The 21,381-nt window shown below is 36.6% G+C and overlaps 1 protein-coding gene across 3 annotated transcripts in view; it reads left to right on the top strand.

Annotated features, from left to right (window-relative positions):
- Positions 1 to 21,381, top strand: part of NME7 (NME/NM23 family member 7) — a 218,990-nt gene that overhangs the window by 15,365 nt on the left and 182,244 nt on the right. For 2 of the 3 annotated variants that reach the window (XR_001006073.1, XM_011979942.1), the window contains exon 2: positions 20,676 to 20,783. Coding sequence is in view for 2 of the 3 variants with exons in the window: in XM_011979942.1 (XP_011835332.1) it covers positions 20,676 to 20,783 (108 nt within the window). In the remaining variant the exon portion in view is untranslated. The remainder of the gene's footprint in view (positions 1 to 20,675; positions 20,784 to 21,381) is intronic. The other variant, XM_011979943.1, reaches the window with a different exon arrangement.

Here is a 21,381-nt window from a genome sequence, read left to right as displayed (position 1 = left end):
TATTGAAGTGGCATTGGAATGCTGTTTATCTAGAAATCACAGATGGATACAGTGTCACAGATTATTTCTCATAAAGTCAAAGACACACATTTTTCTTACCTAAATTAGAAAACTTTAGCATAAATGATGAAACTAATGATCTTCTTTGGGATTAAGCTTGAAAATGCGGGGGTTTTTTTGTTTTTTTTTGGCCTTTTTTTTGGAATCTGTTACTTTACCAAAATATCCTTTGACATTTTAAAAAACTTAAACAGGAAACTACAAAATAAAAATAATGTTTGAATTACATGAGATAATATAGGCAAATGCATTCCAAAGAAAACACTGTCTTAGTATCTTCTTCAGCTAGACTGTGTGATGATCACTACTTCTAACACTTGTGGATGTATCAAGACTTCGACCACTTTTATAAAGGTACCTTCGTGGTTACAGCCACTTAAATCTGTATCACTTTACCGTAAACACAGTATTTTCTTCATTGACTAATATTCAAAAAGACTCGTTCTTTTTCTCATGAGGAAAATGCTATCAGACTCAGCAGCCAACTGTAGCTAATGCAGAATAGTAGTAATTTGCAATGCATGTAAATCTATATTTATATTTAGCATCTGCAGCATTTGGTATATGACATACAGGAAAAGATGGAACCATTTTGGTTTGCATATTTTGCATAGAGCTACTTTTCTCTATCTGTGCAACCAGGGCTGCTACATACTACATAGAGGACATTGTACAATTATGAGTGAGTTGCTGATATTCTTATTGATTATGTATCTTTCTAACAGGTGGCAGTAAAATATTCTGAGGAAGGTACAACTTTTTCTGTTTGCACAGGAGTACTAGATGGACTAAAGAATAGTCTTTTCAGATTTCTTAGCAATGATACTGCTCGTCTATGCCATTGGCTCTTATTCTTGAAAGAAAAAAGAATATGGGAGGAAGGAGCACAGGAGAGAGAAGGTGATATAAAAGTACCATTCCAGGATGCATCTAATTTACTACAAATGTCAGGGTGGGTTTAGGGCCTCTACAATGGATAGATGCCACAGGATGCCATCCCACTGTATCTTCTCCTCATACTCTACCTTCAAATCATACTGGCTTTGGTGTTTGTTAAACTTGCAAAGGTCCATCTTCCTCCCAAAACTTTATACTTTTTGTCTGCCTGGAATGTTTTTTTACCCCAGGTTTCTGCATGACTGGCTTTTCCTCATCCTGTTTTGACATCTCATATCAAGTGTAGTTGTTATTCTAGTTGAAGGGGTACTCCCTAGCTCACTACCCCTAATAATTGGCATGTTTACTTATTTATCCTATTGTTTTTGTAACACAATTTATTTATTTACTTACATTTTTAGAAATGCGGTCTTGCTGTGTCGCCCAGGCTGGAGTGCAGTGGTACAGTCATAACTCCAACTCCTGGGCTCAAGCGATCTTCCGGCCTCAGCCTCCTGAGTAGCTGCAATCATAGGCATGAGCTATGATGCCTGGCTATAACATATATTATTACAAGAATTATATATGTATTTTTACTTTTATATTCTATAAGGAGAGACAGAAAATTAGTAAGTAAGCTGCATGTCAATAGGGCCTTGTCTGTCTTCTGTCTTGAATATCCCCACTGTCTACTGCAGTGCCTGGCAAAGAGAAACCATTCAATATTTGTTGAATGAATGAAGGCATGAATAAATTCAACTTTTAAGGCATAACTAACATTTCAATTGATGATAGCTAGAAGAGTTCTGCTTTTTAAATTTATTCATTCAACAAATACTTAATAGATATCTGATAAATGCAATGCATATACCTAGTCCCTTGGGATGCATCCATAAATAAAACTGACAGAAATCTCTGCCCTAAAAGGGCTTGCATTCTATTGGAGCAGATATGCAATAAGCAATAAACATATGAAGTATAGTATACATTATACTTGAAGGTAAATAAGTGCTAGGGGAAAAAATGAACAGGGTAATGAATGTCGGGGGTACTGATAGTGGTGTTGAATATCATTTAAAGGGAGGTGGCCAGAGTTGGTCTTGTGGAGAAGATGATGATGCCTGAGCAAAGTCTTGAGGGTGAGAAAGGATAAGCCATGTAAATATTGGGGAAAAAGTATTCCAGGAAATAAGACAGTGGACAGACTTTCTTAGGTGGGAGCATGCCATGTGTTCAAGAAACAGTGTGGCTAAGGCAAAGTAAGCAAGAGTGACAGTTGTGGGAGATGAAGTCACACGGATCACTGGAGGCCAGATCCTGGACGGCTTTGTGTGCTATTGAAAGTGGGTTGACATTATTCTCATAGGCTGAGTTGGCAAATTTTAAGCAGAGGAATGAGGTGATAGAATTTATATTTTTACAGAATCCTCTCTGGCTATATTTTTTTAAGAGTAGATGTAGGGGGGCAAAGATGGAAGTAGAGAGATTAGTTATGAGGATATAATCTACGTGAGGGAGTATGGTGGCTTGGAGTAGGGGGTTCGCAGTGGAGGTAGTAAAGTGGCTAGAACGTGTATATGTTTTGCAGGTAGATCTAATAGGATTTCCTGATGAATTGGATCTATGGTCTGAGAGAAAATGAGTCAAGGATAGAGTTAAAAGATGACCCTAGGATTTTGTTCTGAGCAATGGTAAGGATAGCGTTGCTGTTAACTAAGATGCGGAAGATTGGTGAAGAAGCAAATTTGTGTTAGGGGGCTGGGAGCAGGATTTCAACTTGGGGCCTGTTAAACTAGAGCTGTCTAATATCTAAGATAAAAGGCAGTTGGATAGATATATGCACCTAAAATTTAGAGGGAGTGGTCTGGCCTGAGCACTGTCAATATATAGATTATATTTAAAGCCGTAAGACTAGACAAGATGATAACAGAGTGAGTGTAGCTAAAGATCAAGGGTCCAAAGACCAAGTTATAGAGTATTCTGACACTCAAACATCAAGAAACCAAGGAGAAAGGACTGAAATGGAATAGAAGAGAGGTTTCAAATCAGCAACTTAAGGTTCTACCTTAAAACAAAAAACAAAAAACAAACAAAAAAAGGCAAAGTGTGATGGTTCACTCATGTAATCCCAGCACTTAGGGAGGCAAAGTGAGAGAATTACTTGAGGCCAGAAGTTTGAGACTAGCCTAGACAACATAGTGAGACTGCCCCCCCCATCTCTACTAGAAAATAAAAAGAGAACAGAAAAAGAAAAATAGGAATGAATTAAACCTAAAGGAAATAGAAAAGAAAGGAAATAAGTATTGGAGTAGAAAACAGTAAAATAGAAAATGGAGGAAATCAATGAAACTAAAAATCAGTTATTGGAAACAATTAGCATAGGCAAAACTTTGGTTAGACTGACCAAGAAAAAAGACTGAAGATACAAATTATCAAAATCAGGAATGAAAGAGGAGACATTGCTCCTATCCCTACAGAAATTAAAAGGATTATAAGGGAATACTAGGAACAACTTTATCCCATTAAATTAGATAACTTAGATGAAATGGGCAAAATCATTGAAAGACATAACTGCTAAAACTCAAGAAGAAATAGAGAATCTGAATAAAGCTATACTAAATAAAGCAATTGAATTCGTAACTAAAAATCATTCTACAAAGCTCATACCCAGATAACTACTCTCATGAATTCTATTCCACATTTAAACAATAAATAATAGCAATCTCACAAACTTTACTGGAAAATAGAGGAGGAAGTACAATTCACTCAGTGAAGCCAGTATTGTCCTATACCAAAGCCAGATTAAGACATTGCAAGAAAAGAAAACTACAGACCAACATCATGAATAGAGGCAAAAAAATCTTCAATAAAGTATCAGCAATATTAGCAACATGTAGAATGGTTTATATACCATGATCCAGTGGAATTTATGCCAAAAAGATTTAACATCTGAAAATCAATGAATATAACACACAAAAAAAAATGAAAGAAAGGATAAAACACATATAATCATAGACACAGAAAAACACTTTACAAAATTCAATACCATTCATAATAAAAATTCTCAACAAATTAGAAGTAGAAGTGAACTTTAACCTAAGGGGGTTTATGAAAAAGCAACATATTTAAATGGTAAGTGTGAATGCTTTCTTCCTGAGATTGGGAACAAGGCTAGGATATCTGCTCTCACAATTTTATACAACACTGGAATGGAAGTTCTAGTTGGTATAGTAAGTCAAGAAATAAATGAAAGACATCTAGACTGGAGAGGATAAAACTGCCTTTATTCACAGAGGATGTGACCCTATGTATAGAAAATCCTAAGGATGCCACAAAAAAATTACTACAACTAGTGTGTTCATCAAGGTTGCAGAATACAAGAGCAATTGATTTCACAAAAATTAATTATATTTCTATATACTATAATGAACACTCTGAAAAAGAGATTAAGAAATTAACTCCACTTCAGTGACACCAAGAGAATACTCAGGAATAACTGAAAGAATTGTACACTGAAAACTACAAAACATTACTCAGTAAAATTAAAGACCTAAATAAATGGAAACATTCAACCTTCATGGATTGGAAGACTTAATATGGTTAAGGTGGCAATTCTCTCTAAATTAGTAGATAGGTTTAGTGCAATTCCTATCAAAATCCCAGTGGGCATTTTTGCAGAAATTGACAAGTTGATCCTAAATTTGATATGGAAATGTGAAGGGCCCAGATTAGCCAAGATGTTTTGAACAAGAATAACAAAACTAGAAAACTTAAACTTTCTGGTTTCAAAACTTCCTATAAAGCAACAGTAATCAAGACAATGTGGGCCAGGTGCAGTGGCTCACGTCTGTAATCCCAGTACTTTGGGAGGCCAAGGCAGGAGGATCACTTGAGGTTAGGAGTTCGAGATCAGCCTGGCCAACACGGTGAAACCGTGTCTGTTATAAAAGTACAAAAAAATTAGCCAGGCATGGTGGCATGTGCCTGTAGTCCCAGCTACTTGGGAAACTGAGGCAGGAGAAAATTGGCCAAACCAAAGAGGCCACAGACCCTATGCAAGTCCAAAACCTGGCAGGGCACTTGTTAAAATTTTTTTTAGAACTCGTTAAATCTTAAAGCTCCAGAATGATCTCCTTTGATTCCATGTCTCACATCCAGGGCATGCTGATGGAAGAGGTGAGCTCCCAGGGCACTGGCAACTCCTTCCTTGTGGATCTATAGGGGACAGCCCACATGGCTGCTTTCAAAGGCTGGCATCAAGTGCCCCTGGCTTTTTCAGGCACATGGTGCAAGCTGTCAGTGGATCTCCTATTCTGGGGTCTGGAGGACATTGACACTCTTCTGTGTGGGGACCCTGACCCCACATTTTCTCTCAGCATTGCCCTAGTAGAGGCTCTCCATGAGGGCTCTGCCCTAGCAGCAGACTTTTGCCTGGACATCTGGGTGTTTTCATATATCCTCTGAAATCTAGGTGGAGGCTCCCAAAGCTCTGCTCTTGTCTTCTGCACATACCTGCAAGCCCAACACCATGTGTCAGCTGCGAAGGCTTGGGGCTTGCACCCTTTAAAGCAATGCCCCAAGCTGTATCTTGGCCCCTTTTAGCCTCAGCTGGAGCTGGAGTGGCTTAGACTCAAGGTGTCATGCCCCAGGGCCACAGAGCAGTGGGACCCCAGGCCCAGCCCACTAAACCATTTTTCTCTCCTAGGCTTCCAGGTCTGTGATAAGAGGGGCTGCCGTGAAGATCTCTGACATGCCCTGGAGACATTTTCCCCATTGTCTTGGCTATTAACATTCTGTTTCTCATTTTTTATGCAAATTTATTCAGCCAGCTTGAATTCCCCCCTGGAAAATGGGTTTTTCTTTTCTACCACTTGGCCAGGCTCCAAGTTTTCCAAACCTTTTTCTCTGCTTCTTTTTCTCTGCTTCTTTTTTAAACATAAGTTCTAATTTCAAACCATCTCTTTGTGAACACATCTAACTGAAAGCTTTCAGAAAATGCCAGGTCACCTCTTGAATTCTTTTCTGTTTAGAAATTTCTTCTCCCAGATACCCTAAATCATCTCTCGAGTTCAAAGTTCCACAGATCTCCAGGGCAGAGGCAAAATGTTGCCAGTCTCTTTACTAAAGCATAACATGAGTGACCTTTACTCCAGTTCCCACTAAGTTCCGCATCTTCATCTGAGACCACCTCAGCCTGGACATCATTGTCCATATCACTGTCAGCATTTTGGTCAAAACCCTTCAACAAGTCTCTAGGAAGCTCACAACTTTCCCACATCTTCTCTTCTTCTGAGCCTTCCAAACTTTTCCAACCCCTGCCTGTTATCTAGTTCCAAAGATGCTTCCATATTGTCAGGTTACCTTTATATCAGTACCCCACTCTGCCGGTACCAGTTCTCTGAATTAGTCCATTTTCACACTGCTATAAAGAATACCTGAAACTGGGTAATTTATGAAGAAAAGAGGTTTAACTGACTCACAGTTCTGCATGGCTGTGGAGGCCTCAGGAAAGTTGACAATCATGGCAGTGGGCAAAGGGGAAGCAGGCACCTTCTTCACAAGGTGGCAGGAGAGAGAGAATGTGCAGGGGAAACTGCCACTTTTAAAACCATCAGCTCTCATGAGAACTCGCTATCACAAGAACAGCATGAGAGAAACTGCCCTGTAATCTAATCACCTTCCACCAGGTCCCTCTCTTGACACATGAGGATTATAATTCAAGATGAGATTTGACTGGGGACCCAGAACCAAATCATGTCAATACTGAAATGGGATAACTGAACGGTTCACTAAAGGGACTAGTTACAAAGGTATGGGCAGAGTAACAGAAACTAACAAGGGATGGTTCAAGAAGCAGAAGTCGGGGTTAGTGACAACAGGGAGCCTTTACTACTTCTTGACCTATCAGGGAAAACGGAGAGAACTACCAGAGAGCAGCTGTAATGGAAAGGCTGTCTGACACGAGCTGTGGTCTTCATTGCAGAGGAGAAACTTAAGCAATGTGATCTGGCAAGGAGGAGGAAGTAGAATAAATATCTTGGCCACTCGTTCTCCTTTGATTTGTAGCCACTGGCTTCTACTGGCCAAACCTATGTAAAAGTCCAAGGGCAAGGGGGTCCTTTGATGACGTTCATGGAGGCCAGCTGACCGGGCTTAGAACAGGATGGAGAAGAGCAGAGTGAAGGTCTGGAGGGACAAATGGAAAATGTCTAGCACATCCACTTTCAGGCAGAGTGGTACAATAGCTATGGGATAAAGGAATAACAGGACTTGGCTCATTGTGTTTGTGACCTTGACAACAGTTGCTTTTTTGGAAAAACTCAAAGTTAGCATTTATATTGTTATTTTCTGTGTGATCAGATGATTTCTAGCTCAATAATAAAGTCAATTTTCTAACTGAACATTAAGTGAATAGTTTATAATTGCTTAAATATTTTCATGCCACTATAATTAGCCCCAGAATTTATTTATTGATTAAGAGCCATCTCTCTTTTTGGAATATTGAGGTTCAGTTAGTTGTTGGCCAGTGATCTCTGATGGGTAACTCATGTCCCGGAGTTACTTAATACTTTGCCAAGTATATTCTTTTAAGATGATAGTCAGAGAAGCCCATAGTTATCCAGAAAAGTAAGAAAAGATGTCCTCTTTGAGAATCGTTCTGGAAATATAAGTAAACGGACTTACAAACAAATATTAGAGTTTTGGGGGGAGTTTTTTGAATATGGAAGAGTGGATTTTTGCCATTTTGTCAAGATGTATTGCTGTGCACATTTATTTACTCCTTTAGATCTTTATTTTGGTAAATGTTTTTTTTTTAAATTTATTTATTATTATTATTATACTTTAAGTTCTAGGGTACATGTGCATAACGTGCAGGTTTGTTACATATGTATACTTGTGCCATGTTGGTGTGCTGCACCCGAGTTGATGGTAAATGTTTTATTTGAGTATTTTAAGGTCCCAGAACTAGGAGAGCCAGCTTGAAGTTTCAATAGAAATAAGTGATATAGCTTCTGTCTTTGAGAATTTCATAATTTTATCAGAGAGATAATTGTGTTGTGTAATACAAAATTAGACAACAACCCAGTGTTCTGCTGTGGGAACATCAGTCTGCCGTGAAGAAACAAGGGTCTTTGTTCAACTAAGCCACTTAACAAGTCAACGTAATTTTTGCCAAGTCACTTAACTTATCTGAGCTTCTGTTTCCTCATTGTTAATGTTCCTTTGATCTCTGAAATTCTGTGAAAATCAAATTCCAATTACAGAAATATCCATTGGCTGGGGTTGGTCTGGGAAGACTTCATAATAACCGTGTTTTCTTTGAGATGTCTAAAGGAAAGTTCAGCCTTGCTTTTCAGAGAGGTTTCCCTTGATAGATGGTTTATGGCATTTTTTTTTTTCCACTGGGCAGTGATCTGCAGAAGTCAGCAAAAATTTTCAAGATCATAGGGCCCGAGGTGAAGGTTAAAAAGCTGTTTCTCCCCTGAAACTGGATGTGTACCTTTTTAAATGATTCCATCTTGTTTGACCAGCTTCCTGCTTTATACTCAAACTGTGGAAATGGTTCTTTTCTGACATTTTTCACTAACAAAATTTAGCAGGAATTAAGGTGAAAGTACATCTTAAACATCACAGTTGGGGAAATACAGGCGTTTGTGTTCTGTTCACTGCATCATTGACTTTTTTTCTGTAAAGACAAAAACTAATGCATTCTATTTCTGAGATATTGTCTTGAAGTGACATTAAAAAACACAATCTTGGAAATATGTGAAATTCTGTTGAAAATATTTTTTCAAAAGAAAACATTTGTATTTAAACTGTAATTTTTAAAAAGCAAAACGTGATTGCAATGGTTATACTTAGTGTTTAAAGAATTTAAGTGAAATAGGATAGCTAACTAAATTTAATAATTCACCTGACATTTCCTTCTGTTATAATTTGTTTTCCTTTATTAATGAGAAATGCTAAGTTAGAGTTGACAAATTAGATTCTTAACACATGAAGACTCTTTTTACTTGAGCTTGCCTTCTGTCTGTCTTTACGAGATAGATTTATGAAGAAGCAATAGGTCTCTGTGAACAACCTGGACAGGTTCAAAACTGGTTATGGTCACACTAAAGTCAGGTTAATATTTGACACTATTCAATGTAAGAAAATTTCTTGGTCTTTGAAGGAAGCCTTGGAGGAAGACTATGTGATAAAGGATAGGTACAAAACTAGTGCTTAAAATCTAGCCTCTAGCAATGGGATAATATAAACCTTTTCCTTGTGTTTTTATTTCTATTGTACTTATCACTGTGACATCTAAGTAAAGCAATGTGAATTACTATGCTTGTTTGCTTACTATGTAGGTAATACATTTTTAATTGTCTGCTATGTTCTCAGAATGTTGTTCAAGGCAAAGTGAAAAGTTCCTTGTTTAGAAGCCACTTTTCACTCACCATTACTGGAAGCAGCTGGCTTGCGGGGGCAGGTTCTTAGATGGTGTTGATTTCCTTCTATATATATATATATTTTTTTTTCTTCTAAAAAAATCAGGATACATGTGCAGAATGTGTTTGTTACATAGGTACACGTGTGCCATGGTGATTTGCTGCATCTATTGACTCGTCCTGTTAGTTCCCTCCCCTCATCCCCCACCCCCCAACAGGCCCTGGTGTGTGTTGTTCCCCTCTGTGTGTCTACGTGTTCTCATTGTTCAACTCCCACTTATGAGTAAGAATGTGTAGTATTTGGTTTTCTGTTCCTGTGCTGGTTTGCTGAAGATGATGGCTTCCAGCTTCATCCATGTCCCTGCAAAGGACATGATCTGACACCTTGTTATGGCTGCATAGTATTCCATCGTATATATGTACCACATTTTCTTTATCCAGTCTATCATTGATGGGCATTTGGGTTGGTTCCATGTCTTTGCTATTGTAAATAGTGCTGCAGTAAACATACATGTGCATGTGTCTTTATAGTAGAATGATTTATATTCATTTGGGTACGTATCCAGTGGTGGAATTGCCGGGTCAAATGGTATTTCTGCTTCTAGATCCTTGAGGAATCGCCAGTGCGTATCGCCAGTCATCTTCCGCAGTGGCTGAACTAATTTACATTCCCACCAACAATGTAAAAGTGTTCCTATGTCTCCACAGCCTTGCCAGCCCCTTGTTTCCTGACTTTTTAATCATCATTCTAACTGGTATGAGATGGTATCTCACTGTGGTTTTGATTTGCGTTTCTCTGATGATCAGTGATGTTGAGCTTTTTTTCATATGTTTGTTGGCCACATAAATGTCTTCTTTTGATAAGTGTCTGTTCATATCCTTTGCCCACTTTTGGATGGAGTTGTTTATTTTTTTCTTATAAATATGTTTAAGTTCCTTGTAAATTCTGGATATTAGACCTTTTCAGATGGGTAGATTGCAAAAATTTTCTCCCATTCTGTAGGTTTCCTGTTCACTGTGATGATAGTTTCTTTTGCTTTGCAGAAGCTCTTTAGTTTAATTAGATCCTATTTGTCAGCTTTTGCTCTTGTTGCAATTGCATTTGGCCTTTTTGTCATGAAGTCTTTGCCCATGCCTGTGTCCTGAATGGTATTGCCTAGGTTTTCTTCTACGGTTTTTATGGTATTGGATTTTACATTTAAGTCTTTAATCCATCTTGACTTAATTTTTGTATAAGGTGTAAGTAAGGGGTCCAGTTTCATTTTTCTGTGTATGGCTAGTCAGTTTTCCCAGCACCATTTCTGAATAGGAGATCCTTTCCCCATTGCTTGTTTTTGTCAAGGTTGTCAAAGATGAAATGGTTGTAGATGTGTGGTATTATTTGTGGGTCTCTATTCTTCTCCATTCGTCTATGTGTCTGTTTTGCTACCTGTAACATGCTGTTTTGGTTACTGATGCTGTTGATTTCTATTATAATGTCATTCAAGGTGAAATGTGGGTTCATGGAGACTCAGACTAAACTTTAGAAGCCTGTTGAACTGTAAACTTTATCATCTACATAATTTACTCCGGAATGTCTTTTAAGTCAAACAGAAGCAGATACTTGACTTGAAATAGATTGAGACTAGTTACTGACCCTTCAGCATGCAAATCATGAAAATAAGACTTCTAGTTAGTTTAAGACATTTCTTCATCATGCATTATGTAATCCATTTAGTATGATTTAAAGAAGGGAACACTTTTGTATGAACAAAAATATTTTGCTGCCTATTGTGAAGTAATTTTTCCTAAAATACAGCATTACAAAATGCAATGTACATTTTTTTTCAGTGCATTGTTAGAATTACAAGTCTGATAAGTATGGCTTGATTTTTATTGTTATGATTGTATTGGTTTTTAAAACCTGATTTGTCTTAATAGGGGGTTAAATTGAAAGAATATAGTAGATAGTTGCTGTTTCTAGAAATCAAGCTAACAGTGCAGCTTATATAGGCTGCTTAGTCCAGTGTCTCTCAGAAGGGAGTTTCGATCCCTTCTTGCCACGGTTAAGGAGAGTGGCTAAGAGCAGGAGATCTGGAGTCAAGCTGCCTGGGTTCACCTCTGTTTATAAGCTGTGTGATCTTGGCAAATTTCTTTTTTTAAAAAAATTAAATTTTTATGGTTACATAGTAGGTATATATATTTATGGGGTTCATGAGATAATTTTGATACAGGCCATGCAATGTGAAATAAGCACAGTATGGTGAATGTACTGTGTCCCATCAAGCATTTATCCTTTTGATACATTTATCCTTTGATATCCTTTTGTTACAAACAATGCAGTTACACTCTTTATTTTAAAATGTGCAATTAAGTTATTATTGGCTACAGTCACCCTACTGTGCTATCAGTAGGTCTTGGTCATTCTTTTTATTTTTATATTTTTGTATTTATTTTATATTTTTGTACCTGTTTTATTCACCCCCACCTTCCCTACAGCCTCCCACTACTCTTCCCAACTTCTGGTAACCATCTTTCTACTCTCTATGTCCATGAGTTCAATTTTTTTCCATTTTTTTAGAACCCACAGATAAGTGAGAACATGCGATGTTTGTCTTTCTGTGCCTAGCTTATTTCACTTAACATAATGATCTCCAGTTCCATCTCTGTTGTTGCAAATGACTGGATCTTATTCTTTTTTATGGCTTAATGGTACTTCATTATGTATATGTACCACATTTTCTTTATCCATTCATCTGTTGATGGACATTTAGGTTGCTTTCAGATCTTAGCTATTGTACAGTGCTGCAACAGACATAGGAATGCAGATATCTCTTCAATATCCTGATTCCCTTTTATTTGGGTATATACCCTGCAGTGGGATTGCTGGATCATATGGTAGCCCAATTGTTAGTTTTGTGAGAAACCTCCAAACTGTGTTCTCCATAATGGTTTTGCTAATTTACATTCCTAACAACAGTGTGCAAGGGTCCCCTGTTCTCCACATCCTCACCAGCATTTTTTATTGCCTGTCTTTTGGATAAGAGCCATTTTAACTGGGATAAGATGATATCTCATTGTAGTTTTGATTACATTTCTCTGATGATTAGTGATGTTGAACACCTTTTCATATGCCTATTTTCCATTTGTATGTCTTCTTTTAAGAAATATCTATTCAGATCTTTTGCCCATTTTGTAGTCAGATTATTAGATTTCCTCCTGTTGAGTTGTTTGAGCTTCTTAGGTGTTCTGGTTATTAATCCCTTGTCAGATGGGTAGTTTGCAAATATTTTCTCCCACTCTGTGGGTTGTCTCTTCACTTTGTTGATTGTTTTATTTGCTGTGCAGAAGGTTTTTAACTTGATGTGATCTCGTTTGTTCCTTTTTGCTTTGGTTGCCTATGTTTGTGGGGTATTGCTCAAGAAATTTTTGCCCAGAGATTTTCTCCCATGTTTTCTTGTAGTAGTTTCATAGTTTGAGGTCTTAGATTTAACACTTTAATCCATTTTTATTTTATTTTTGTATATGGCTGGAGATAGAGAGGTCTAGTTTCATTCTTCTGCATATAGATATCCAGTTTTCCCAGCACCATTTATTAAAGAGGCTGTCTTTTCCCTAGTGTATCTTGTTTGTACTTTTGTTGAAAATGGGTTCACTGTGGGTGTGTGGATTTTTTCTGGGTTCTCTATTCTGTTCCATTGGTCTATGTGTCTGTTTTTATGTCAGCACCATGATGTTTGGATTACTATAGCTCTGTAGTATAATTTGAAGTCAGTTAATGTGATTTTTTTAGTTTTGTTATTTTTCCTTAGGATGATTTTGGCTATTCTGAGTTTTTTGTGGTTCCAAATAAATTCTAGAATTGTTTTTCCTATTTCTATTCTTTGAAGAACGACATTGGTATTTTGATAGGGATTGCACTGAATCTGTAGATTGCTTTAGGTAGTGTGGACATTTTCACAATATTAATTCTTCCAATTCCATGAACATGGAATAGCTTCCCATTTTTTTGGTGTCTTTTTCAAATTATTTCATCAGTGTTCTATAGTTTTCACTGTAGAGATCTTCACTTCATTTCTTTTGTTAATTCTTAGGTATTTTATTTTATTTGTGGCTATTGTAAATGGGATAACTATTTAAAATTTCTTTTTTGGATTGTTCATTGTTGGCATATAGAAGTACCACTGATATTTGTATGATTTTGTATCTTGCAACTTTACTGAATTTATCAGTTCTAAGAGTCTTTTAGTGGAGTCTTTAGGTTTTTCAAAATATAAAATTATATCATCTGTAAACAAGGATAATTTGACTTCTTCCTCTCCAATTTGGATGCCCTTTATATCTTTCTCTTGTCTGATTGTTCTAGCTAGGACTTCCATTATTATGCTGAATAACAGTAGTGATAATGGGCACCCTCGTCATGTTTCAGATCTCAGAGGAAAGGCTTTTAGTTTTTCCCCATTCAGTATGATACTAGCTGTGGGTCTGTTATATGTGTCAAATATGCTTTTATTATGTTGAGGTATGTTCCTTCGGTATTCCGTTTCTTGAGAGTTTTCATCATGAAGGTATGTTGAGTTTTATCAAATGCTTTTACAACATCAATGGAAAGGATCGTATGGTTTTTATCTTTCATTCTTTTGATATGGCATATCACATTGATTGATTTGCTTATGTTGAACCATCCTTGCATCCCAGGGATAAATCCCACTTGGTCATAATGAATGATCTTTCTAATGTATTGCTGAATTCAGTTTGCTAGTATTTTGTTGACGAGTTTTGCATCAATATTTATCAGAGATATTGACCTGTATTTTTATTTATTTATTTATTTGTTTATTTGTATGTGTCATTGTCTGGTTTTGGTATCAGGGTAATACTGTCCTCATAGAATGAGTTTGGAAGTAGTCCTTCCTCCTCTATTTTTTGGACTTTTCTTTACTGGGAGACTTTATTATGGCTTTGATATCATTACTTCTTATTGGTCTCTTTAGGTTTTGAATTTCTTCCTGGTTCAATCTTAGTAGATTGTATGTGTCTAGTTATTTTTCTGTTTTTTTTCTAGAGTTTTCAGTTTATTGGCATATGGTTGCTTGTAGTAGCCATAAAGATTTTTTGAATTTCTCCAGTATCATTTGTAATGGATTTTATTTATTTATTTAGAGACAGAGTCTTGCTCTGTCACCAGACTGGAGTGCAGTGGCACCATCTCAGCTCACTGCAATCTCCTCCTCCCCGGTTCAAGCAATTCTCCTGCCTCAGACTCTCAAGTAGCTGAGACTACAGGCACCTGCCACCACGCCTGGCTAATTTTTGTATTTTTAGTAGAGACAGGGTTTCACTATGTTGACCAGGCTAGTCTCGAACTCTTGACCTCGTGATTCTTCTGCCTCGACCTCCCAAAGTGCTGGGATTATGGGCGTGAGCCACCGCACCCAGCCATTTTGACTTCTTAATAATAGCCATTCTGACTGGTGTGAGATGGTGCCGCATCATGGTTTTGATTTGCATTTCTCTATATGTCACAGTTACAGTGTTATAATGTCCTGTGTTTTTCTGTGTACTTACTATTACCAGTGAGTTTTGTATCTTCAGGTGATTATTTGTTGCTCATTAGTGTCTTTTTCTTTCCGATTGAAGTACTCCCTTTAACATTTCTCATAGAGCAGGTCTGGTGTTGATGAAGTTTCTCAGCTTCTGTTTGTCTGGGAAAGTCTTTATTTCTCCTTCATGTTTGAAGGATATTTTCACTAAATATACTACTATAGGATAAAAGTCTTTTTTTCCTTCACCACTTTAAATATGTAATGCCACTCTCTCCCAGCCTGTAAGGTTCCTATTGAAAAGTCTGTTCCTAGATGTATTGGAGCTCCATTGTTTATTTGCTTCTTTACTCTTGCTGCTTTTAGAATTCTTTCTTTATCCCTGACCTTTGCAGGTAGATTATTAAATGCCTTGAGGTGGTCTTCTTTGGATTAAATCTGTTTGATGTTTTCTATAACCATCTTGTATTTGGATATTGGTATCTTTCTGTAGGTGTGGGAAGGTCTCTGTTACCAGCCCTTTGAATAAACTTTCTGTCCCTATCTCTTTCTCTACTTCTTTTATAAGGCCAATAACTCTTAGATTTGCCCTTTCCAGACTATTTCCTAGATCCTGTAAGTGTGCTTCATTGTTTTTTATTCTTTTTTTGTCTCCTCTGTATATTTTCAAATAGCCTGTATTCAAGTTCACTAATTCTTTGTTCTGCTTGATCAATTCTGTTATTAAAAGACTCTGATGCCTTCTTCAGTTTCAGCTCCAGAATTTCTGCTCAATTCTTTTTAATTATTTCAATCTCATTGTTAAGTTTATCTGATGGAATTCTGAATTTCTTCTCTGCTCTGTGTTATCTTGAATTTCTTGGGTTTCCTTAGCAGAGGTTTGTTGTTTTGTTTGTTTGTTTGTTTGTTTTTTTCCAGGAAACACAAATTTTCATGAAATTTGAAAATTCAAACCACAGCATGACATTAAGAAAACACAAACATTGCTTATCTAGAAGAAAAAGCGTTTTGAACTTTTTCATAAAATATTTAGGAACAAAGAAGTTGAAGCTTGGAGTAGTAGAGTGAGAAATAAGGAATGTGTGGGAGAGAAGGTAGAGTGAAAATAAAGTAGATTAGATTTTTTTTGTTGTTGTTAGCACTAAACTGGTTTGCTTCAGGCCCTTAGCCAGGGTTGATTTTGAAACATATAGCAGAGCTATTTTGAATACTCTGAAAGGTCAAACATGTCTGTTTCTTCAGGATTGGTTCCTTGTGCCTTATTTGGTTTATTTGGTAAGTTCATATTTTCCTGGATGATCTTGATACTTGTGGATGTTCATCTGTGTCTGGGCATTGAAAAGTTAGGTATTTACTGTTGTCTTTGCAATTTTGGCATGTTTGTACCTATCCTTCTTAGGAAGGCTTTCCATGTATTTGAAAAGACTTGGGTATTATGATCTAAGCTGTATCTGCTTTAAGGGGCACCCTAAGTCCACTATAAAACTAATGATGAATATGTAACAGATAGTGTTATAAAATTTAAAAAGAAATGTGTTACTAAAATTTTTATTGACAAAAACAGATCTATAACTGTTTGAACTCCCCAAAAGGTAAGAATTGTACTTTGGCTCTGATTTATTAATATTATATATCCTTTACAAAATTTTACTTAGTATTATATTTTCAGTAGCTTTTATTTTCATTTATAAATATAATTTTGGTCATTTTTCTGTCCATCATAAATCCCTTTTTCCTTCATACTGATTTTTTCTACAAAGACCTTTAAAAAACTATTTACCTAGGATTAGTTGCAGCTGAGGCTGCATCATCACAAATCCAGAGATGCTCTTCTTGTATGTCAGAAAAAGATCAGTGAGGGAGATGAGTGTGTGCAATGCAGCTCTAAAGTCACAGGTGGACCTATAAACCACCATCGTTGCTTTGGGAGACATAGGCAACAGAAATCTTAAGTGCTTCATGTAAACTAAGTCATTTAATCCCCATAACTACCTTATGAGGAAAGTACTGTTTCGATTTTTCAGATGGGGAAAATGAGGCTTACAGAGATTAAGTCTTGCCCATGTCTTTTGGACTCTCAAATATTCCTCCATAATTTCCCCCAAAAAAACCCTTTATAGTTTCCTGGATCTTCTCTTTAAGCCACACATTTCAGGGCCATGTCACTTGCTGTAGGCTGCCAGCAAATGGTAGCAGCAGTAGCACCAGCAGCAGCAGACTTACCAGATTGGCGTGCTCATTGCACTCAGCATACTGGCAGTACCAGGTCCAGTTGGTATTTGTTGATTGATGATCAAAGTATCATCAGGAATGGAATGGCTTTCTGATCAATATTATTGAAATATGTGAGGCCAAAGTACAATTTTGCTTGGTAACATAAGCTTAAACTCACTCTTGAACTGAGAGATTGGATTTTTTTAAGTATATCTATATGGAAAAGATTGTTAATTTCATATGATCCATTGTAAAGCTGGGCCTTCCTTTAAACAGTAGCAGAGAGAGGTAGTGGTGTGATTTATTTCACTAAGGACTTGCTTAGTCTTCAAATATAATTTCACTTGCAATTCCAATATTGGTCAAAATTTCCGTAAAATCACCTATTTTATGTTATAAAACATATGAATTTTATATTACACTCAATAACATACATATATACACACACATATATGCATGTTACAATGTAAAAATTGTTTACATTACTTACCATTGAGTTCTCTCTGTATAGACAGAGACCTTAAGACTTTAAGATACTAAGGCTTTTGGGTACAATAATACCACATTGTCCAGTTCAAGTCACTTCAAGACTTCTGGGTATAATAATACACATCTTCCTTTAAGACTTTAAGATTTCTGGAACAAAGTGTGATTTATGTGTGAGGGATCAACTCTTTTATTATGTATAACTTATATTTAAAATGTTCAAAAGAGGAAAAATGATTTGGCTTCTTTAAGAAAGTCTGTTTTTGATGCAGTGTAATCTTTAAATGCTCCCCATAAATTACTTTTGATAGAAGCTGGAATCTTCAAGGAAGAAGGAACTAATGATTGTCTGTATAATCATTAGGTTGTGACATTCTCATCAGAGCATCTGTGGCAAACAGCTGAAGGTGTATCTATATGCTACTAAAGTGTTTCTCCCTCTTGAGTTGGCCCTGGAAGGTTAGTGATATGGAAATATCTGAGTCATAGAAAGTGTAGTTTCCAGTTTTGGCTCAGTTGTTAACCAGCTCTGTGACCTTATTCTAGTCATTTATATTCTCTGGAGCTCAGTTTCTTTATCCATAAAGTGAAGAGTTAAAAACAAAATGATATATAGCTTTAATATCATTTGAGGAAAAAAAAGCAAAAGGAAACCAAGTTCCTCTTTTTTTCTAGATTTGGCTCAACAAAGCTGAAAAGTAAATTTTCTTTAAATTTTAAAGGTGGCTTTGGTGTGTGTAAGTGTGCATGTGTGTGTGCATATGTGTCAGGCAGGTAGTTGAAAGATCAACCTGTGATGTTTTATCCCAAGTGCAGATGTACCACTGTTATATCTCTAGATATATCTTTTAACTCTGGGAAGTAAACACAGTTTTTACTGTAAAGGTAAACCAGAAAGTTAAGTTTAAATCAAGTTTGAATATAATTTGTACTTGGAGTAATAAACCTTTTCTCACAGTGGAAACAGCACTGACTTGGGAGTTCGTTTCCAAAAACTCTACTGAACAAGCACAGGTTTGAGCTCACTTTTGTACCTGTTTCTCTGCCCCTTGGTGGGCTCCCTCTACCAGCTTCTTAGGCTTCTCAGTCACTTGCCTACTTGACTTGAGACTCAGCACGTGTCTTACGGGTAAAAACAACACAATGAATGTTGGTTTCATTTCAGTGGGCTTCCTGTCTTTCTGGATCTTGGATCCTCATACCCTGGCTGCCTTAAAAGCTCTCCAAATCTTTGATATCCTACTTTTCTAGTTGTTCTTGGAAGTAGCATTGGTTTGCTATGAGCTACTTTGTCATAGCCAGAAGCAATAGTTCTTCAGTTTATTTTCTTTGTATTAAAACTGTTTTCTGGATAGTGTATAGTGCAAAATTCTGCTGCCCAATTCAGAATTAAAGAGTGTGGCTGGCAGGTTTGGTGGATAGGCTACGTGGATAAATGGAAGTACCAGGTTTCATTGATTTTTCATTTGCTTTAGTTAGATGTGTCATTTCTTCTATTTCATATTTATTTTAGTGAAGGCAACATTTCAATTATGTATTTAAGTAAATATTTTATTATAGATAGTAAAAATTTCAATAATTTACTAATATTTAAATTTTTATTTGTAAGTGAGTACAATACTAGAATGCACAGTGAAACCTAAACTCAAAAAAGCTGTATTGTTATATAGTCAATATGAAAAATACGTATGATGAAAGGCTTTTGCAAATGTCATAGTATGTCTCTTATTTTACGTTTATTTTCTCTTGAGTAATCAGCATCGTTTAAATATGTCTTTGGATGATTGTGGGAAAAATAAAAGTGTCTTAAAAACTACTCATCTACATTATAGTTTATGGATATATTATAAATATAATAAGACATACACCTTCTACCATTAGAATTTATAAGTCAATTATTAACATAAAAAGAATCCCCAAATTTACCCTAACCAGAGCATCAGATGGCAAATCCAGAATTAGCAATAAAACTCCTAGATTCCCTTCTTCCCTATGCTTTTATTAGCTTATTATAATGAAGGGCCTTTGGGGCGAGGGTATTTTTACTAACATATATAATGGGAAATCCTGCTCGATAGTCAAGGGAAAAGGACCCATCTTTGACTTATTTTTTTTCATTTTTTGCTCTCTGTGGTAGCCCTAAGAATGTACTTCACAGACCTCCAACTACAGGCAACCTAAATGACCAAGGGTCCCAGCTGCTGTTCTCTGAAATCCACTGCTGCTTTTGTGCTGAGCACTTGTTTCCCAAAGGCTGCTCCCAGCCAGTGATTGAGAGGAACAGGGATACTAAAGCTGGCCCCTCCGTGTCCTTGGGAGTCACCTGGCTCTAGCACTTCCTGATGGGCTTACTGAACCTTCCTTAGAGGCTGTAGCAATCTGGGATGATTCTACTTAACCTTGCTTGCATCTCTCCACCACTCTGTGTCAAACTTGCATTGTTTTTGTCAGCGTTTCTAGTCTTCCTTGGCTCCCTCCTCATTTTATATTACAGGAATTTTCCTTAATGAAATTCTTGCATGTTCAATCTTGTCTTCACATTTATTTTCAGAGGTCCTAGACTAACACATTCTCTATTTCTATAAAAAGATACTATCATATGTAATTACTAAGGAAAAAAGATGTTTACTATAATTTTAATGGTAATATTCTGATACTACTAGATTCTCAAATTTAGGGAAGCCAAAACTTCATATAATTGAGAGCTTTCCTCAGAAATGTATGCTTATATTAATTTATTGATAGTCTCTATGTAAACTTGCTTTCAGAAGGACTGAATTGCTACCACAGTAAAATCAGGAGCTCATGTTCTCAGAAAATGTTAATTTACTCAGGATGATTAGATGGCTATAAAGTAATAAGCAATCCATAAGTCATCTCTGAGATATGAGAAATTAAAAAGAAATATTTCTGAGGGTGTGTTGATAACTGATATTTTGTTGAAAAGCAGAAAAATTCAATACAATAGTTAGGAGTAAGTTTGTTTTTTGCAAATTGGTAATTCTTGCTTTCATTTTGTGTGACTTACAGGAGAGTGCTTGTTCTTTATATGTTAGTGTTAAAATTCTTCTGTCTTTCTTTGCAGAGTCATAGTGAAAGATTCGTTTTCATTGCAGAGTGGTATGATCCAAATGCTTCACTTCTTCGACGTTATGAGCTTTTATTTTACCCAGGGGATGGATCTGTTGAAATGGTAAATAAGCCTTTCTTTGCTTGAATGTCGGCAAAGGGGGTGAACATGGGAACCATTGCCTTTTATATAATTGCTTTTTAAAAACACATTTATATGTATGTGTGTGTGTGTATATATATGGAAATTCTTTTTAAAAATATTCATTATAATTTCAGTATAAGAAGTTAACTTGTGCCTTTACTTTTAATGTCAAGATAGGAAATTTTTTTTTTTTTTTTTTAGAAGACTGAAGTAGGGGTCGGGCACGGTGACTCATGCCTGTAATCCCAGCACTTTGGGAGGCCGAGGTGGGCGGATTACTTGAGGTCAGGAGTTCGAGACTAGCCTGACCAACATGGTGAAAACCTGTCTTTACTAAAAATACAAAAAATTAGCCGGGCGTGGTGGTACATGCCTGTAATCCCACCTACTCGGGAGGCTGAGGCAGGAGAATGGCTTGAACTCAGGAGGTGGAGGTTGCAGTGAGCTGAGATCACGCCACTGCACTCCAGCCTGGGTGACAGAATGAGCCTCTGTCTCAAAAAAAAAAAGACTGAAATGGGATTATTCATGTTTTGGATAAGAAATAACCAATAAGTGATTATAGATAAGGATTATT

Source organism: Mandrillus leucophaeus, unplaced genomic scaffold (genome assembly GCF_000951045.1).
Source record: "Mandrillus leucophaeus isolate KB7577 unplaced genomic scaffold, Mleu.le_1.0 Scaffold207, whole genome shotgun sequence".
Lineage (NCBI taxonomy): Eukaryota > Metazoa > Chordata > Mammalia > Primates > Cercopithecidae > Mandrillus > Mandrillus leucophaeus.
This window is presented reverse-complemented; position numbering and strand designations above follow the sequence as displayed.